General features: G+C 47.7%; 7 protein-coding genes across 7 annotated transcripts; 4 read left to right on the top strand and 3 right to left on the bottom strand.

Moving 5' to 3' along the window:
* Positions 1–229: 229 nt before the first annotated feature.
* Positions 230–5,071, top strand: GLAREA_05497 (uncharacterized protein; the record flags this gene model as incomplete). The annotated part of the gene is made up of 4 exons (XM_008078786.1): positions 230–474; positions 527–641; positions 688–3,558; positions 3,608–5,071. 4 exons carry the CDS (start codon positions 230–232, stop codon positions 5,069–5,071), a joined length of 4,695 nt encoding a protein of 1,564 aa, XP_008076977.1.
* A 1,215-nt stretch (positions 5,072–6,286) lies between these two features.
* Positions 6,287–7,431, top strand: GLAREA_05496 (uncharacterized protein; the record flags this gene model as incomplete). The annotated part of the gene is made up of 3 exons (XM_008078785.1): positions 6,287–6,679; positions 6,735–6,935; positions 6,985–7,431. The coding sequence occupies 3 exons, from the start codon at positions 6,287–6,289 to the stop codon at positions 7,429–7,431; spliced, it is 1,041 nt and encodes a 346-aa protein (XP_008076976.1).
* Positions 7,432–9,105: 1,674 nt separating this feature from the next.
* On the bottom strand, positions 9,106–9,923 carry GLAREA_05495 (EF-hand; the record flags this gene model as incomplete). Its single annotated transcript, XM_008078784.1, has 2 exons — positions 9,106–9,509; positions 9,560–9,923. The coding sequence occupies 2 exons, from the start codon at positions 9,921–9,923 to the stop codon at positions 9,106–9,108; spliced, it is 768 nt and encodes a 255-aa protein (XP_008076975.1).
* A 1,515-nt stretch (positions 9,924–11,438) lies between these two features.
* GLAREA_05494 (uncharacterized protein) lies at positions 11,439–14,162 on the top strand (the record flags this gene model as incomplete). Its single annotated transcript, XM_008078783.1, has 3 exons — positions 11,439–12,383; positions 12,431–13,675; positions 13,725–14,162. 3 exons carry the CDS (start codon positions 11,439–11,441, stop codon positions 14,160–14,162), a joined length of 2,628 nt encoding a protein of 875 aa, XP_008076974.1.
* A 418-nt stretch (positions 14,163–14,580) lies between these two features.
* On the bottom strand, positions 14,581–15,634 carry GLAREA_05493 (alpha/beta-Hydrolase; the record flags this gene model as incomplete). Its single annotated transcript, XM_008078782.1, has 4 exons — positions 14,581–14,608; positions 14,666–14,745; positions 14,803–15,314; positions 15,382–15,634. The coding sequence occupies 4 exons, from the start codon at positions 15,632–15,634 to the stop codon at positions 14,581–14,583; spliced, it is 873 nt and encodes a 290-aa protein (XP_008076973.1).
* Positions 15,635–16,061: 427 nt separating this feature from the next.
* Positions 16,062–16,703, bottom strand: GLAREA_05492 (RPB6/omega subunit-like protein; the record flags this gene model as incomplete). The annotated part of the gene is made up of 4 exons (XM_008078781.1): positions 16,062–16,098; positions 16,147–16,266; positions 16,323–16,619; positions 16,669–16,703. 4 exons carry the CDS (start codon positions 16,701–16,703, stop codon positions 16,062–16,064), a joined length of 489 nt encoding a protein of 162 aa, XP_008076972.1.
* Positions 16,704–16,956: 253 nt separating this feature from the next.
* Positions 16,957–18,677, top strand: GLAREA_05491 (C2H2 and C2HC zinc finger; the record flags this gene model as incomplete). The annotated part of the gene is made up of 2 exons (XM_008078780.1): positions 16,957–17,035; positions 17,083–18,677. The coding sequence occupies 2 exons, from the start codon at positions 16,957–16,959 to the stop codon at positions 18,675–18,677; spliced, it is 1,674 nt and encodes a 557-aa protein (XP_008076971.1).
* Between the last annotated feature and the right edge of the window lie 369 nt (positions 18,678–19,046).

The following is a 19,046-nucleotide window of genomic DNA, read 5'->3' as shown; positions in this document are numbered from 1 at the left end:
CCCACCACACGGCTGGCCGCCTTTTGTCAACAACATAGTACGAGCTCCATTTCCTCCTCCGCGGCGGACGGCACTGCAGTCATTCCTCGACATCTTTCCACCGTACCAGCAAACCGTTGGTCCCAGTCACTGTTGGTTGTTCATAGCGGTCGGGTCGTGGACCTATACCTAGCAGCCGAATCGGATACCCTTTTGGTAGGGACGTGGCGCGGCCACATTTGTCCGCAAGATGGATTCGACGGGGTTCCCCCCTCACAATATGGGCGGGCCTAACCAGGCGATGCAGATGCAGCAACAGGCACATATACAACAGCAACAGCGCCAGCAGCAGCAACAGCGAGCGGGCGGTCCTCAGCCAACTCAGCAACAAATGCACGCCATGATTTTTCAGAACCTTTCAACGCAGACCGGGCCTCTGTCTGGATGGCAAAGTCAGGTTGCAATGAGCGAGCGTGTGGGGTTAATTTACAACCTGTAGGTGTCGACCAACATAGAATATACTGTAAAGGACCTGACGTTTACATAGTGTTTCAAGTCTTAGACTTGCAAGTGCGGGACAAGCGACTGCCCCGGGCCCGGGTCAAATGATGCAAATCGGAATAAAATTTGAAAAGGAGATTTTTGACAGATCCATAGACAAGGTATACATCACCCCACCAAGCGGATTTCATATACTAATGTTACAAGGCTGCCTACAAGCGTGCTCTCGACGAGAAGCTGCAGCAATTGCTCGAACGACGAAATCAGAACCAGACTTCTCTTCAACATAGCATCAATCAGCAGGCACAAGCGCAAGCAGCCCAGAACCAACAAGCTCAGATGATGATGCAAAACGGCATGCACGGCCAACAGTCGAGAGCGATGGGCCAACAGCCCTCCCAGCAAGGTTTTCAACATCTGCAGCATCAAATGCAAGCGACGCCTCTCCCTGGACAACAACCACATCCCCAGATGGGAATGGGAATGGGAAATGATTCACTTCCTCTGAATATGGGCCAGAATCATCAACAGCAGCAATTTCAGATGGCTATGCAGCAAGCACAACAGCAGCAGCAGAATGGTATGGGCCGACCGCTCAATGGCCAGAATAATTTCAATCAGCCGGATTCAGCCCTACTAATGGAATTAGCGAACCGATTACTGAATCAGACCTCCATGGAGGAGCGAGTTGCTCTCAAGAACAGACTCCTTGAAAGCATGACTCCACAAGTACTACAGGATCTTCAGATGCGAGGGCAAGACCCGTTGATTATGTATTTCCGTCAGCAAGCCCTTCAGAGACTCCGCAACGACAAACAGTTACGGATACAACAAGCTCAGCAACAACTTGCCATGTCACAGCAGGCTCAAGGTTTACCGAACGGAGCGCCAATGCAGCAACAGAGGTCCATGAATCCAAGTCCGTTAAACGGGCAGTCCCAACTAGCTGCCGGCATGGGTACCAACAGCGATTTCAACTTTTTGAACAACATGGATAATCTTGCCGCTCAACAGAAACAGGCCGCGATGGCAGCGGAAGCCGGGCAAGTTGTGGTACCGGCGAACGCGGCCCAGAGAAACGGCACACCCCAGCCCGGAGCCATGTCAGGACAACAGCTGAACATGGGCATGAATGGACAGCAGGGAGTACCAAATCAGATGAATGCGGCTCAACAACAGCAGATCCGCAACAATCAGCAACTTCAGCAACAACAAAGATTGGCTCAACAGCAGACACATCAGGCTCAAATACAGGCCAGGATGAATGCGCAGAAGATGGGCCTTCAGGGTCAGCCAGGCGGCATGGGCAATGGACCAATGCCTCCGCAGCAGAGCCCAGCCTTACCAACATTGAACGCCCCATTAAGGACACCGTCCCAAATGGGCCATCAGGACTCTCCCCAGGTCAATCCAAATTCACACTTTGGACAGCAGTTAGACCCTCGGTTCGCTCAAGCTAATAATCGAGGACTCATGGGCCCAGGCGCCGGCATGAATGCTGGCTTCAATCCGCAGCAATTGATGGCTAGTATGTCTCGGGAACAGCAGCAAAAAGTGGGACAGCTACCCCCTGACAAGTTGCAAGAGGTTTTGATGAAGCTGAACGAGCAGAGAGCCATGAACTCTGCGAATCCACAGCGACCGCAGATGCAACAGGGCAACAACCAAATCCAACCTGGTATGCAAGTCCCTCAGGGAAATCAATTTGGCATGCCTGGCCAGCGACCAGCTCAGTTGAATGGTTCCAATATGACACCACAGCAGCAGATAGCGCTCCAAGAACAAATAGCTCGCCTACAGCAAAATCCACAGCAGCGTCAACCCTTACCCCCGCACATGGAGCAAAATATTGTCAGAACGATGGATGGAGTGGATTTTCCAAGCAACCTTCATAACCATGGTAGCTTCCCCCAAGGTGTACCGCCAGAGATTAAAAAATGGGGTCCCCTGAAAGTTTGGGTTCAGCAAAACCAGAACAGTATAGCACCTGAAGTACCAGAGACTCTTAGACAATTACAGAGAATTCACTGGCAGGCGATGGTACGGGGGAGGAACAGTACGGTTCAGGCAGGTCAAGCGGGTGGGATGCAACCTGGTATCCAAGGAGGGCAAGCTGGGATGCCAGGTATGCCAATGTCTGCTCCAGTTGCCCCTATGACACAAAACGCGATGCAACAACCACCTGGCATGAATATGGCCGGACTTGGCCAAATTCGCCAGCCTACGCAACAAGAAATTCAAAATGCGCGACAGCATCCAAGTGGTAGAATGGCTGCCGCGACGGATGACCAGATTCGTCAGTTCCTTATGCAACAACAGAGGCACCGACAGCAAATGATGCAAAATATGCAAATGCAGAATCAAATGCCACAGTTGAACATGCAGCAAGGCCGGTCTGGCCAGCAGCCTCAGATGGCAAACGCAAGACCCGCAGTTCAGCCACCTGCCCAGCCTAATCAACCTAAGCAGATGCCACCGAATGTGAATACTCCCAATGCTGCTAACAATAATCTCCAAAATGCCAACCGCAACGCCCGACCCGCAGCCAATTCTACTCAAAACGGCCCACAGAACTCTTCCCCCGCTCAGCCATCAAAGAGTCTGAAACGAAGCCAAAGTGACGATGTTATTGAGGTCCCAAATCCTAACATTTCTCAACCTTCACGGCAGCCTGTCCAACAGGCTCACGCGGCCCAACAGAACCAGCAAACCCTGCAGAACCAAGCGGGCAACGCACAGCAGAACCAAGGCCAGAAACCAGTTGTTCCTCCAGGCCGTCCAAGTTTGAATCTAACCCCACAACAAGTCGCTGCATTGGACCCAGAAGCTCGAAAGAAACACGACCTCGGCGTCCGTCTTGCGCGAGCTGAGCAAAAGATCAAAGCTTTTGCAAGCGACGAGCAAGAAAAGTCGGACAACACGCAGTTTGTCCCCGTTCCAATGAACGCCGATACCAAGGCTTCTGTTCAGACAATGCTGAAGGAAATCCTCACCCCACTGATGAACATGTCGAGAGCCATGCCTCGCTATTATATGATATCGCAGGACGAAAAGCGGGCAAGAACTTTTTACGCATTAGTAAGTAGTAATTGAGATTTTCTTATGATGAGATACTAATGAATCGTAGAAAAGCAAAATTGCCAGACAATTTCAAGACCCACAAATGTCCCAGATGAAGGATAGTCTCTCGATTTCTCTCAAAGATATAGAAAATGCACGGATGTTTCTAAATGACATTGTAAATGATTTGAGTCAACGACACCCGACCATGAAAAAATCTCTCGCCACAGTTCCTCAGCCTGCACCAACTTCACAGTCAACTGCACCGAACAACGCTGCGCAAGCTTTGTCCACGGCTCCATCGACAGTTCCACTGAATGCGGCAAACCTTCAAGAGCAGCAACAGCAATTAAACAAGATGCATCACAGAAGTGGGAGTCGATCAAACGTGCCTGCCGCGCCAACACAAACCCACGCTCCATACCAATTTGGTAGCGCAAAGTCTCCGCCTGATGGGGTTCCTGCCTATGATCGTTCCTATGCTCTTAAGAACAACTTGACGCAAGAAAACCTCCAGCTGCCAGCTCACAAGAACAAGAAGCAAAGGCCAAACAGCAATGCTCCTGGTCAAAATAGCTCTGCCAATGCCTCGCCGCAAGTATCAAAGACCCCTATCTCGCCAGATATGAAACGTCAGATATCCGAGTCAAAACTTCAAGCGAAGCCTTCTTTGTGTTGTTCGGAGCCTGAATGTGAAAGGCACAATGTTGGGTTCGATAACGAAGAAGCACTCCGGCAACATACGCAGGAAGAACACATTAAGCCATTGTCTAATCCATTGCAGTACGCGCAACAGAATCTGGCATCCTCGCTGGGTTTGGATAACCAAGGTCGCCAGCAACACCAAGTCGCTGCGAAGCAAAGTTCCACGCAGCCACCCACAGCTGCGAAGATGGCCCAAAGCGTATCGAAACAAGGACAGACCCCTACGATGAAAGCCGGAAACACGCCGGCCTCTTCAACTCCTATGCATCGACAGGCTTCTATGAATCGTCAACCGAGTGGCGCTGGTGCTCGACCAGCGACTCCAGCTAAAGGGACCCCTCTGAAAGATGGAGCCAGCAATGAGGCAAAGCAGACGGCACCAGTACCGGAGCCTGTCATTGAGGATCCTTGGGCCAACGCAACGATTGACCCTAACGATCTCTTCCAAGCCTTTCAGCCATTCGAGAGTGGAGCCGGAGGTGCGATCTCAGACATGAATGTCTATCGTTCTATCACTCCAAATGATACTCCTGAATCAAGCAAGGATTCTGGCGTTTCGGAGCCTAATAGCGATATCTCGGAAGGTGTTGGGTTAGATATTAGTCTCGATCTATTCGGAGACAACAGTTGGGAACCATTTGGTTCGAGCGATGCGAACATGCTCTTTGATATGGATAATTTTGGTGCTAGTAAGGACGTTGACGCAATGATGTTTGACGATCCGCAAGCACCGCTCAACCTTTCTTGGGATGATGTAGTCGACCCTTCAGCTTTCGATAAGCCATTTTCTTTCGATACATCTTATTATTCGATGAACGCCGACTAGGCCAAGTCATGTTACTATTTTCATTTTTCGGCAATTTTGGCGTTTCTTTCGGACGGAAAAGACAAGGTGGCTTTCATGGCATTAGGAGGGGAAGCTGGCGAGATATACCACTTGGAAAAAGCATGAAAGGGCGTTTTTTTGGAATCAAGCTTACAACCGTTTTGTGGGTTGGTAATTCCGGGTTGGGAACTTGCTTGAGATTTGGATTTGGATCTATTTTGGGGGGTTTCTTTTAGCGAGGCGTTCCTGAATAACACAGCATACTGTGTATATTATGAAATTAAACGCATTTGTGTATGAAATGGGAATAGTTGAGGATTATACAATATTATTGTTCTACTACAAGGTTTCTGTTTATTGCATATTTTAATTTGTGGTGACGTTCCGGCGACGAGGTTTATTAATTGAGAAATGAGTTGACGGTGAGTACCACCTAAGCAGGCAGCGAATGTTCTTTTTACAAGAAATTTCTCGAGACATATATAGTGTATACTGTGAAAGAGATATGTGTAGTATAGTGTCTCTCCACACCCTTTCCCTTGTCGATACTGCGTAAGTGTCACTTTAACTCGAGCTAATAGAGGATATTTTTGGACGGGACAAGTTGATCTCGAACAGAGCTTCAGAAGGTGTCATTTACTTGAAATGATTGAGAGGTATATGCGAGGTGTGTCAAGTTGATTCGCTATGTATACGATATTCCGTCAGTTGTTTTAAGACGGTATTGTATTTTAATTGCCACTTATTTTGTCCTCCGCGATGCTCAAATGTCTTGAAGTGGGGTGGTCTTAGCGGGGCAAAGTGGCTGGGAGTCACGAGAAAACTGGAGTTTCAGGGTCCTTGCGGCTGTTGCCGTCCCCTGTTATCGATTATACGACGCGATGCTTGCTACTCAACGCGACTTGCATAACAATTTGGTCTTCCCTTAAAGAGACACGCTTCCGCCGGATACTTTTCTTTGGTAGACTTTTGTTTTCTGAATAGATACTCTCTCTTCTTGTCATCATCTTCAAGCTACAACACAGCAAAAGTAAGTCATCTGCATAGTTCCTGCAGGAACCCGCTGCCGACGTTTATTTATTTATTACCAAGTACTAACGCGACTCAAGACATCACCAAACAACGCGCTTTCTAGCCTCGGGGTCAACACAACTGACAATCGCTCTTTCCTCGATACGACTTACAAAGAAAGTGACAATTTCGCTTTCACCCAAAATGTCTTCGTCAATCACCACTCCACTTCGTCGGGCTTTAGGCCCTTTAGATGTTAACTCGGCCATCACCCCCACTACATCTCTTAACATGGCCAAGAGCACCTATACCAGCTTGTCTACGAAGCCGGCCAGACAGACGGAAGAAGTATCGACATTGAAGGGCGTATCTCCATTAGAAACCCAATCGACAATTCCTACACAAACTCCGTGGGGCGGAAAGAGGGCTCACGACTTACTTGAAAGTACGCGAGATATGTCTCAAGAAGCAAAGAAGCATAAGGGATCACATGGTGGAGCATTGCGCTATGAGAATGACGATCAGCTCGAGAGACTGGACACGTATCAGCAATATGATGGAAGACTTAGTAGAGATGTTTTTGATGGAAACATTCGAGTAAGTGGATAAGGAAGAGCCACGAAGTTGTAGCGATGGGCTAACCTAGCTGCAGGACGATCAAGATGTTATTAGTCGCTCTCCATCGGCCGCTGCCTCACCAATATCATTATATGGCTCCAGTCAAGGAGAATTTGATAATACCCAGCAAACAAACTTCACTGAACCGGATCATTCGCCTACCACTGGTGCCGCCGTCTTGACGGTACCAAATAATTCTTCGAGAAGAACGCCGACGAAAGAAGAAGCGCGTGAGGTATGTTGGTTATGTCAAATCGAGCATTGCTTCTCTAACAATATTACAGAAGATCCAAAAAATGAGACTCCGCTTACAACTCGCCGCGTACAAAGTACAAACAAATCAAATAGACGTCCCCATGTCTCGACTCGAGGTCAGATCAACACCTTCATCCCCTCACGCCAATCGACCAATGCAAGTCCCTCAACCTATAACATCTATCACCACAGCTCCACGACAGCTCCAGACGTCAAGACCCATCTCAGAAGCCCAACCATCAGTCCCCTCCTCATCACCACCAGAATACGAAACAGATCCTCAAACCATCCACTCACCCCGCAAAGAAAACACTATCCCCAGAGAAGGATATAATACCCCGGTTCTCCCTCGCCAACGACAGAGTATGCTTAATCCACCTAATCTGGGTAGTCCGAGTGCGGAGTTTGATCTGACGAGTAGTGCTGTTAAGGGGAATGCTGCGAGAGATTTGTTGATGTTGAGAGAAGTGTCTTGATATGTCAGAGTTTGGGAAAAGTCTTGTATGAGTATCCAAAATCTTGGTCGGGGTGTCTGAGAAACAAAGATCCTCTTTTTGAAATTCGCATGGACGGGGAAGCATTTTGGGACGGGAATTGCATTGGGCATTTGAAATGGCGTTCTGTTTCTCGGGAGGGGCTTATCTGGTGTCTTGGGTTGTGGAAATTTGGTTTGGTTTGGTTTTGTTCGGGTATTCGAGTTGCATATTGTGGAGTAGAGATCTTGATGGGAGATTATAGGTAGCGTATTTTGAGGGCACTAATGAAAATGGATTTGTCCGCTTTCAATTGGGTTGTTTATGCATGTGTTAGAAGACCCGATGGTGAAGTAACGATGTTGACTTTTTTCTCAAGTAGGGTGTTTGTAGTATACAAGATAAGTAAGTAGTAGCTTTCGGCTATGCTATTACGTTACAAGCTATACTTCCCTTTTAGTGCTAATGGATACTACAGTACCTCGGACCTAAGATTTTTGGTCTTTACTGACTGCCATTAACGATACAGAAGATATCTTGTTAACTTAGCAGAAAGTTCGAATAGCCGATAGCGAATAGGGGAGACGACAGCCTAAGCGAGATAGGCAGAACCTCGAGAAATTCCGGGTTTAGTGGAGATGGGATGTATGGTAGGTGAGTGAAAACATGATCGATGTTAAAAAAGACCTAGAGGATGGTAGATGTTTTGTTGAGTTGTAAGGTTTTATACATGTCTTGTTTGATGAGATTTTTGGATGGGATTTACGATGTGGTGTCAAGGTTAAGTACTCACCAGGAGCTAACTACTTTTCACAGTATCCACCACGAGCTACCTTGTGTTAACGACAATAAGTTAGCATCGAGGAAAGTAACTTAATTTGGTACAAAAAGCCACGCGCGATTGACAACACAAGTCGAAAGAATTATGTAATTACTGCACTTGTTTATCCACACTCTCATCTCCGCTCCAACATATCGAGCACGCGAAGGAATCGTATATGCTTTATCAATGGATATAGGGAAAAACGGGGGAGAATTTACTTACGCTAGAGTGGTTGACAAAGTGACTGTTTCGACCTGTGGGAGTTTGTTGGGCGGATTGAGAAAACCATGGCTAGAGATGTGATCGAAATGAGGAATTTAGAATGCGCTGAGCGCGTATATAGGGAATGTTCGAGAAACGAGTGAGGTTTTGGAAATGAACGGCGATGAGGACAGATGCTTGATATGGATCGAGATTGTGGAGAGAGCATTAGAACACAGTGATAGGGTCATGGCGAGGGCGAAAGTCGAAGGAATCCGAGATATTTGGCGAGGAAATCTTGAGGGAGTTAGGGATGGAAAATGAAAATGCCAGTTAAGGGGAACGGGAGAGAAGAATGGAGGCGTTAGGGGAGGTTTTGAGAATGTCAGAAGAAAAAAATAGTACGAGATCAGATCGTAACACTCATAACATATTTAAAAAGATAATGAGTAGACTTCCTCGGATAAATCTAGTACACAGGTTAAATATATCAACTTTTTGACTTCAGCGTCTGGCTCGTCAGTCTTGTAACACACTGATAAATTTATACAATTCCATACGCCATCCAATGCGCCCTTTATACCACACTCCTAAAAAATATCAAAACTCATTAACCCACGAACCAATAGTCCCACTAATAGATTCGTATCCTCCTACTCATCTCTCTCTTTCTCCTCCGCCGAGCCCCCAGCCAAACCACTCACAAATTCCTGATACCTGAACACCTCTCCTCTCTTCCCCATACCCATTCCCCCACCCATCTTCCCAAACGCCCTACGTCCCATGAACCCACTCATCACCCGATCCACCTCTCTCTCTGTCAACGCCTTCTCCCCTGGGTCTGGTGCTGTATGCAACAGCGCATCCCTCAACTCTTTCACATCAATCTGTCCACTATCGTCTTCGTCAAAGGCTGAGAATGCACTTAGCATTTCCGCGGACGGCGAGAGGGAAGCTAGGAGTGTCGCTATTGATGAGAGGAAAGCGGGGAGCGTGAGCGTCTGGGGTGATGAAGGCGGGAAGAATGATGTTAGATCAGCTTGTGTAGATGGGAGGCCTAGACATAAAACTTTAGCAGAATTTAACGGGAATGAAAAGGGGACATACCAAGTTGTGTCAACATATCAGCAACATCCTCCCTCCCAACTAACCCATCACTATCACGATCCAGAATCTGAAACCCCTCCCTCAGCTCCCTTACCTGCGCAGGTTGCAACTTCGAAAGCGCACTACTCGAATCCACGACCGTTCTCCCCGTCAACATGCCTCCAAATCCGGGACTCTGCGTCCCTCTCACGGGCGTAGGCGAACTCTCTCTTTCTCTCCGCTGCGTCTTCGGCGTCCCATCACCCTCGGGCGTCGAGTTAGCCGCAAAGCGCGAGAGGCCCCGTGGCGTCCACTCTTGGGAACTCTCGGCGGGTGTAGAGGCCTGTGCAAAGCGTGAGGGCGTGGTGATGGTGGTAGATGACATCTTTGTAGGTGATGGGTTTGGGGTGGATTGTCGGAGGGGGGAGGGCGAGGCGGGGGATTCTGGACGGCGGAAGGGGGAGGCTCGGGGGAGTTGTAGGAGAGGGGGAGGGTTTGTAGGGTGTTGAAATTGACTGTTTGAGTGTTAGAGATTGGATGCTAGTGTGGTGGAGAAAGAAGTTGCGATGGGTGATTTACCATGGTTACGGGGGTTTGGGTGTGGTGGGTGATAGATGGTTTGAGGCGGGATTTGGTCAATTGTTCTCGATGGGGAAACGATATGGAGGAACTTCTGGTAGATGTAACGATTTTGTATCTGGGTTCTTAGGTGGTGTTCTTGCGATAGCTGGTCGTCTTGGTATCAAAAGTAAATAGCCAAAGTAAACAAGACGCGTTCCCGAGGTATACCCGCGTGGGATAAGATATCAAGTCAGCTGACCAACCTCCACCCAGACTCTGGCTTCGAATCACCATTTTGGATATTGGGGTCCATTGGACCTGGCCTACTAGCCGCTGGCTGCTTCTTTCGGCCATCGAGATGCGTATCAATAGAGGACTGGAATTGACTACTCACCCATTTCATTTGAATTATCACTGGTAGGTGGTTCTATCTTAGACAAGTTGCTGCAATTTCTGTGGCTTCATGGTAATTGTGAGCCGGTCGAATTTTCTTGAATTCCTGTATAGCTGCAAGTCTCGTACGAGAATAAATTGTATATAAAGTTCGTGTTACTACGACTTGATTCTCATCAGCGAGATATCCCTGGATGGTTTTCATGAATGCCACTCCTGAGCACGCGACACTCGTATAAATTCAGAGAGCTCGGGACTAAATATGATATGTATTGAAACAATGTCCCAACTATAATTTGTCAAACATGAAACTCTGACCCTACCAGGAATTCAGCTCTGCTTGAGTATACACCTACCCCCTCTCTATATTGCCATGCGTTCTCTCGGAAAGAATCGAACCTGTACCACCTCCGGACCAATTATTTCCCAACCATCATCAATCTTGTGTTTCTCGAAACATTGTGACAGGTGGCAGATGTCGTGGAACATTAGCTGAGATGTCAAAGATGGCTATTTCCCCCAAAGCTTCCATCGTCCATCACCCCCCTTAGCGAATCAGCACCCCCAACACGCCGCCGCCGTCATTTACCCCCTGAGAGTTCAAGAGATGCATTAGCCAGCCGGTCAGCGCCAAAAGTCTCCTAGGTGCATCTCACACCATGAGACACCTCCACCGTCACCCCACGAATTTGCAATCTTCATCACTGCATTTCGAAGCTGTCCGTCGTGTCCCTCCTGTCCCTCCACTATATATATCAGATTGACGACCCCTATATGTCCCCCACCAGCCAAAGTGTCTACCGAGACCCCTTGACGCACGGGTCTCAAAGTGAGCCCTATCGTCGCCCAGTAGACTTATTCGAGCAGGTGGAGCACGTTCCAGCCCCTTGACACGAGCCGGCTCGTCGACTGCGCTGCTCTGCATGGTCGAGCGACCGAGCGAGCAATGGCCTCGAGTTTACCTTACTCGCCGATCTATCATAAGACCAGAGCGACCAAACAGGCACTGCAAGCACAAGCAATGCAACGTCCTACCACAAGAGGGGGAAATGCTGGAATTACCAATACCGAGAGTGCAGCCACCTCCACCAATTTCCACGCCAACAACGGGACGTGGAGTTCAAATGGCAGTGGTGGTGCCTCCGCAGCTCGCAGAACCTCCCTCTCCTCCTTTCCCTCCTCGAGATCTCCCTCCACCATGTCGCGGCATTCGAGAAGACCTTCGAGGTCACCCAATCCGCCCATGATAGCGACGAATCGCACATCCGACCCGAGCTCGACCTCGAAAACCACGTCCAGCGGTATCTCGTCCCAGCATTCGTCCTTATCGGCCCCGCGAAAATATAATCCAGATGCCCACCCTCGGAGAAAATTGCGGTCGCAGTACCCTCGCGGAGACGTGGAAAACCATGTGGAATACATACTGGTTGCGTCTTTCGACATTGACAAGGGACCGATCATGGAACATCAGTACCCAGTAGCTATCACAGGAGACGAGCATATGCTGGCAGAATTGATGTTGCCGGATCAGGCGCACGTACGGAACCAGGACTGGACCATTTTTTTCTTGCACAAAGATACCAGCCAGGAAGAGGAAGAGGCAGAATTGAAGGAGGAATTGCGCCAGAGGAGACAGAGGAGGAAAGATCGCGCTGCTGGGTTATTGGGTCCAGATGACCCAGACGAGGAAAACGATGCTGAAGAAGCTGAAATGGATGGGGACTCATCATCTGAAGACTCGGACGACAGTGAACCTGAAGGGGGAGAGGGACCTCCACTGATATATGTGCTGAATCTGGTGAACACAAAGCAAGACAAGACTGCAAAAAGAGGAGCAGTAGTCAAAGCTATGGCTATATGTACACGGCATCCTTTTCTGCATATATACAAGGTTTGTATATGCAATTGATTGACTTTGACCCGAGCTGACGTTGGCAGCCTTTACTGTTACTAGCTCTTGAAGAGTATTTTAAATCTCCACACCCTGCGACGCTGGCGTTGCTTTACGATGCTGTAAATACCATGGATCTCTCGCTTATGCCGAGATTAGGGCTATTGGAAAGAATTCTTCTCCAGGCCAGCGACAACAAGGATCTTTTTGTGGAAAAGTTCGAACAAATGATTCAAATGCGAATGGCAGAGGATAGAGGAGAAGCGCCAGAGGATGTCCTAGCTTTAGGCGAGAGTCCTGAGCATCGCATGGATCTTACTCGAAATGGTACAAAAGCTCACGTCCAAGGACATTCGCAATATTCAGTCCCTCGAGACACTCATGAATTCGAAACCAGAGTCATGTATAACGGAATTCCAATACCTATCAAAGTCCCAGTCGCTGTTTCTCCTGAAACGGTTGGCGACTTTTCACTTATCAAGCTTATTCAGACGTTCGCTGAACCACATGCGAAATCGCCTCTACCTTTCACTCTTCATGCTCATCTGACGACGGGTGGAGCGCATACACACCCGATTATTGTATTGGTCAATGCTATGTTGACGCAGAAGCGCGTCATCTTCCTTGGTCACAATAGGCCATCTGGCGAAGTTGCCGAAGCGGTACTTGCAGCATGTGCATTAGCTTCAGGGGGGATCCTTCGTGGCTTTACTCGACATGCATTTCCATATACTGATCTCAGTAAGATTGAAGACTTGCTAAAGGTCCCGGGATTTATTGCGGGAGTGACAAATCCAACATTTGAAAATCATCCCGAGTGGTGGGATGTTCTTTGTGATTTGCCAACGGGCCGGATGAAGATCAGTAACAGGATAGAGCCTGCACCTTTGACTGAAGGCATGGCAAATTTCATGCAACAGAACCCGGCTTACGCCAATGCCGCTAGTGCAGCCTCGACGAGTATTACAGTTACAGGGGACCCAACTGGAGATCAGGCGTTTATGAATGATGTTTTGCGTAGTATGGCTGCTCGCCATGGGGAAGGTGTGATTAGGACGAAATGGCGAGATTGGGTTGAAAAGTTCACACGGATATCAGCGGCTTTTGAGGAAAGTGTGTATGGAGCTAGTGCTTTGTATATTGGGGTTGAAGAGGCTGAACCAGGAAATGTGAACATTAGTGGACACGGATATGTTTGGAGTGACGACGCATCGAGACTGAAAGAGATGGCAGGTGGCGTGAGTCGAATTGAAGGCTGGAGGAACACTAGAAGTTACTACAGCTTCAAACAGGTGCGTTTGCTACTAGACAGTTTATGTTCGGCCACTGATTTTTTCCTAGGACCTCGGCCAACTCTACAACTTCAGACCGCTCAAAAGTCTCGATCTTCACCACTTACATGACCGCCTGCGCATGACAAAACTAACTCCAGCAGCCAGTCGAGAAATTTACATGGCTCTTTCAAAATATACACGCTCGTATGACGAGATCTGTCAACTTCTCACCGTAGCACCAGAATCACACGCAGGACTCTTCTACATAGCACTAGGTCTGTTTCACAAAGAGAAGGAGGTACGAATAAAAGTTGTCGAGCTTTTAGAACGTATCAGCGAACACGAAGCAGGACGACACTGGTGGAAAGCATTAAGTCGATTTGAAAAACTGGCTTTTTATAGGATTAAACGGGAAGCGGAAGCTGAAATGAGATCTAAGATGGGTGATCGGAATGGATTTGAGGAATTGCCACCTGGAATGATGGTGGATAGGAGAATTAGCTGAAAGACTATGGAAGTGGAGGTCTCAAAAGAACTCGAGAAGTCGATTCGGAAGACGAGTTGACGCAAGAGAAGAGGATAGTTGCTATATCGTCAGCCAGACATAATCAGAGAAGGATAAGACGTGAGAAGCAGCATGAAGAGGAGGATACGAAATTATGAAGTCATGATTTGAGAGATGCATTTACTTCTAGTTGCTTGCTGAGCGGCATAAAGAATTGCACTGAGGGAAAAAGGGAATAATGCATAGAGATACCCGCATGTCAGCGAGCGAGCATATTTTGTTCACAGGATCAAAACTACCAGCACTTATTATCGGCGAGGAGGGGGTTATAGATAGATTCGTGGGATATTTACATATTTACATAAATCAGACACATTCGTTTCTTGATCAAGAAGATGCATTTAGTTCTTTGGTATTTTTATAGTTTCTCTTTGCTGGGTTTATCGCTTCTGGAGAAGTTAGCGTGAGGTACCAACTCGGACATAGAGAGAGGGCAGACTTACTATGCGAAAAGATACTTGGCAGCATGATTTACATGATCCGTCGCAAACGACGAAATAAAGAAATACGAATGATCGTACCCCTATTACTCATTAGCCCTCCATCTCCCCTCCTACCCCCGCGGAAAAGAAGAACTTACATCCTGAAACCTCATCACCAACCCCTTCTTCCCACTCTCCACACACGCATCCCTAAAATTCTCCGGCAACAACTGTCCCTGCTTATAAAAATTATCGCCCGTCCCCACATCGATCAACGCATCGAACCCCCCCTTCCACCCCTTAATCAACTCCGTCGCGTCGTGGCCCGCCCACTCCTCCTTCCCCTCAAGATACCCGCCAAAAGCCTTCTCGCCCCACGGACACTTCGACGGGTTGCAGATCGGCGCGAATGCTGAGACGGATTTGTACATGCCTGGGTTCTTCAGGAAGAGTGTTAAGGCGCCGTGACCGCCCATCGAGTGGCCTGTTATGGATACGCGGCTGGAATCGAGCTCTGGGAACGCGGAGTAGAGGGCGCTGGGTAGTTCGCTGGTGATGTAGGTTTGCATCTTGTAGCCGGAGGACCAGGGGGCGCGGGTTGCGTCGAGGTAGAAACCGGCGCCGCTGCCGAAATCGTAGGATTCGTCTTCGCCTTCGATTTTTAGGCCGCCTGGGATTGATCAGTCAAGCTGTTTTGTTGGATACGAGGAATGATGTGTTTGGGGAGGGAGATATACGTGGTGAGGTATCAGGAAATACGATAGCTATCCCCTTCTGTGAAGCTGCGGATTGGAAGAATCCCTTTTCGGCGCCGTTGTCACCGGTGCATGTTAGGCCTGCGAGATAGAAGAGGACGGGGATCTTCTTTTGGGTGGTTGGGGGGAGATAGAGGTTTAGAGCCATGGTGCAGGAGGTGGATTTTGCTTCGTGGGTTAACTTGAGGAGTTTACCTCCAAATGAGGAGATTGTGGCGGTAGTTTTGAAGGACATTTTGAGGGGTTGAATTGAGGAGATTGATGGAATTGAATTTGGGAGAGGATTGAATATTGGGCGTTAGAGTTGAGAGGGGATGTTGTTTATTTATTAAGATAGTGACGTTTTAGGCTTTGATACCCCTCCATACTTTACCCCACCGGGATTGAGCATCCTTGTTCGGGATGAAGATCCCCTCTAAATCGGAGAAGATACGGCATTGGCACTGCTTTTCGGGATGTTTTGATATTCTCCTAATCATTAATTCAACACGAACAGATTCTCAGCTCGTTGTGATCAACACCGTGTAAGATTCAAAAATAAAAGCTGGGGAAGCTTCAAGTATGATTTACAAACTGGTGGCCCATTCATTTCCTTCCAAACGCCTTTTATTACGCCTAACCAGCACCTTTGCTATGTTGTAAATCGCAAATCAAGCACTTCTTTACTGCAACAATTCTTCGCAGGTCCAATCCTCATAGCTGAAGCAATTAGCTTACTTAATTTGGATACGACGGCACTCGACTTACTATCCATCTGGCATGTATCGCCGAACGATCAGGGGTATCTTTCTTTCTTTCATCTCTTTGATCGCAATTTGAAGAGGATCCGTCTCTCCTTCTAGATCCACCAAAACGGGCGCATTCATACTGAAGAAACAGTCAGTATTCGTAGGTCTTTTCTCCTTGCATACACTTCAACCCACCTAATCTGCAACGCCCTTGTACCTAAAATTCTGGCCCTCTCGTATTTTGTCATATATGGCGTCGTAGTTCGGTTTTCTTTGGAGATCTTCTTGTCCTTTATGTCCTTCGCTTTGCTTCTATTTGCCGCAGCTGAAGGATCTCCAGATTCAACGATGTTGTTTTGTTCAAAGTTCTCTTGATCTTCCCCAAGTGCCGTACCGTCTGGGTTATGAGTTTCCTCATCAGGATCATACGGCTCCAAAGGTTCATCGATATCGTATTCGGCGGGCTCGTCATTGTCATAGGCTGGGGAGAAGCTGTTCCACAGGTTAACATGCGCCTACTTCAACTTTACTCTGCACCTACCCGCCACCGCCATGTCCACCTTCGTCGTCAGACATTTTATCAGAAGCTTTCGAGTTTTGAAATTTATGTAGTCTGGTTTACGGAGCGTTGTAGTAAAATGGTGCGGTGTTCTGCTGTTTGCGACTGATAAAGAAATTTGGACGCGCTCCTTGCTCGAATTTCGAGCTTGGTCTAGAACTAGCGTGGCAGGATCAGCCGGTGTTTACCCGTACCAAAATTATTTTGCAAAGCCACTACTAAATTTCCAGACGGTAAACAATTCCCCATGTCTTAACAATTACATTTTCAATGGCTACACGAGCTAATAAGAGGAAAGCTCATGAGCCGTTTGAAGATCCTTCGAAGAAATTATGTGTCGAGGCTCCTGGTTAGTACCATTTAATTGCTCGTTGATTAAATTTAACACTACTACAGTTCATACCCCGCCAAAAGAAGATAATGTCGAGAATGAAGCTGAAGACAAGTCCGACGTAGGAGATGATAACTCGTCTGAAGGGGGCATTGGAACCGAAACACCTCTCACACCCTTTTCTCCCGCCTCCACACCAGCACCCGTACGAAAGAAATTTCCCTCCGAATTAAAAAACATAAAATGTACATTCCCAGGCTGTGACAAGTCTTTCAATCGGCCAGTCAGACTGGAAGCTCATATCAGAACACACACGGACGATCGCGCATGCAAATGTCCATATCCGGACTGTGAAAAGGCTTATTATGAGGAGAAACATCTACAACAGCACATCAAGGGTTCCCACAAAACTGAACGGACTTATGTCTGTGACCGAGAAGGTTGTGGTAAAAGTTTTTTGACTGGCACGAGACTCCGGAGACATATCGATTCACACAAGGGATTCGACAGATTCAGATGCTCCGATTATCCAGGTTGTAACAAGGCCTTTCGCAAACATCAAACACTCCAGCGCCATATTCGTTCAGATCACCTCAAGCTCGCCCCATATATTTGTTCACACATCGATCCTGTCACAAAAATTCAGTGCGGTGCTGGCTATGATGGGGCCGTTGGTCTACGCAAACATGTGGAAAAGGAACATACTCCTTCAAAATATGTCTGTACATCTTGCGCTGATTCAAACTCTTTCAATTCTGACGGAACTCCCAAGAACCTTGGCTTTTCGACCGATCTGCAACTACAGAATCACATTCGAAAGGAGCATGCCGATTGTCTTTTCTGTGACATGCAATTCTCAGGGCGGCGAGAATTGCAGGCCCATATCGATAGTCAACATTCTGGAAAGAGCATAGAGGAACGACGAATATACGGCTGCCCACGTGGTGGTTGTAACAAATCATTTACAACATCTTCCAATCTTGCCTCTCACATACGTGGGGCCCATGAAGGACGGAGATTTGTCTGCGGCACTTTCGATGTCAGTTATAACCGAGGATTATCTATATTTGATCCCAAGGACGGTTGCGGAAAGACCCTTGCCTCGAAAGCCAATCTAGAGGATCATATTCGAACTGCTCATCTGGGCCTTGCTAGTGAGCTCAATGCCAATCGTGTTGCTGCCACTTACGACGCCTCTTCCGATTCAAATTCCGCCTATGCTTCAGATGACCAGTCTGGATCTGATTCGGATTCTGGTTACCAATTGCTAGAATATAAACCCAAACCGCAAGCTACACGGAAAAGTCGAAGGCATGCAGCGAACATAATCGATCAACTTGTGGGAAACGTTCAAGCATCAGATCCAAGACGGACTCTGGCTTGTCCTGCTCGGGGCTGCGATCATAGGTTCATTCGACAGTATGACCTCGACAATCATATGTTTAGCGTACACCCTGCACCACCATTTCCCCCCTTTCCCCAGAGTCCGGATTTAACAACAGTATCCTTCGACCAGCAATTTGCTCCGCAAGACCATTTCTGGATTGGTGATACATCCCCTGTGAATACTTCTGGATCACAAGTATGGAGGCGTGATGAGGTTGAGATGCGGAGATTGATCGATGAAGAACACATCGATCCAGCGCTAGTCGGCTTATAAATTTCCTTGAGCTATTGGATGTCTTTAGCGATGACTTGTGGATGGTGATGAATTGCATTGCATGGACGGGGTAAAAGGATCAAAAATAGAGCTAGCAAGTGCTGCATATTAGCTCTGGGGTGATTATTATGTGTTATGAAAGTAACGGTCTGCCAGAATGAATAGAAGATTGGAGATATTTATTAGTGCGTGCCACGAGGTTTATTGTTCGCATCTCCTAGTTGCATATGTGTCCCGTCCGAGTTCAAAAAATATAGCCCTACGACGACTTTGTTATCGTCTAAATACTTCTTAGTCGACTGTGTCAAGCAAGAATCGTACACAAGCCTCCTGCATGTTCCAATTCCTAAGGATGTCACGGTATATAGA

The sequence above is a fragment of the Glarea lozoyensis genome, assembly GCF_000409485.1.
Source record: "Glarea lozoyensis ATCC 20868 chromosome Unknown GLAREA10, whole genome shotgun sequence".
Lineage (NCBI taxonomy): Eukaryota > Fungi > Ascomycota > Leotiomycetes > Helotiales > Helotiaceae > Glarea > Glarea lozoyensis.
The sequence above is the reverse complement of the archived record's forward strand: the minus strand, read 5'-3'. Positions and strand labels throughout refer to the sequence as shown.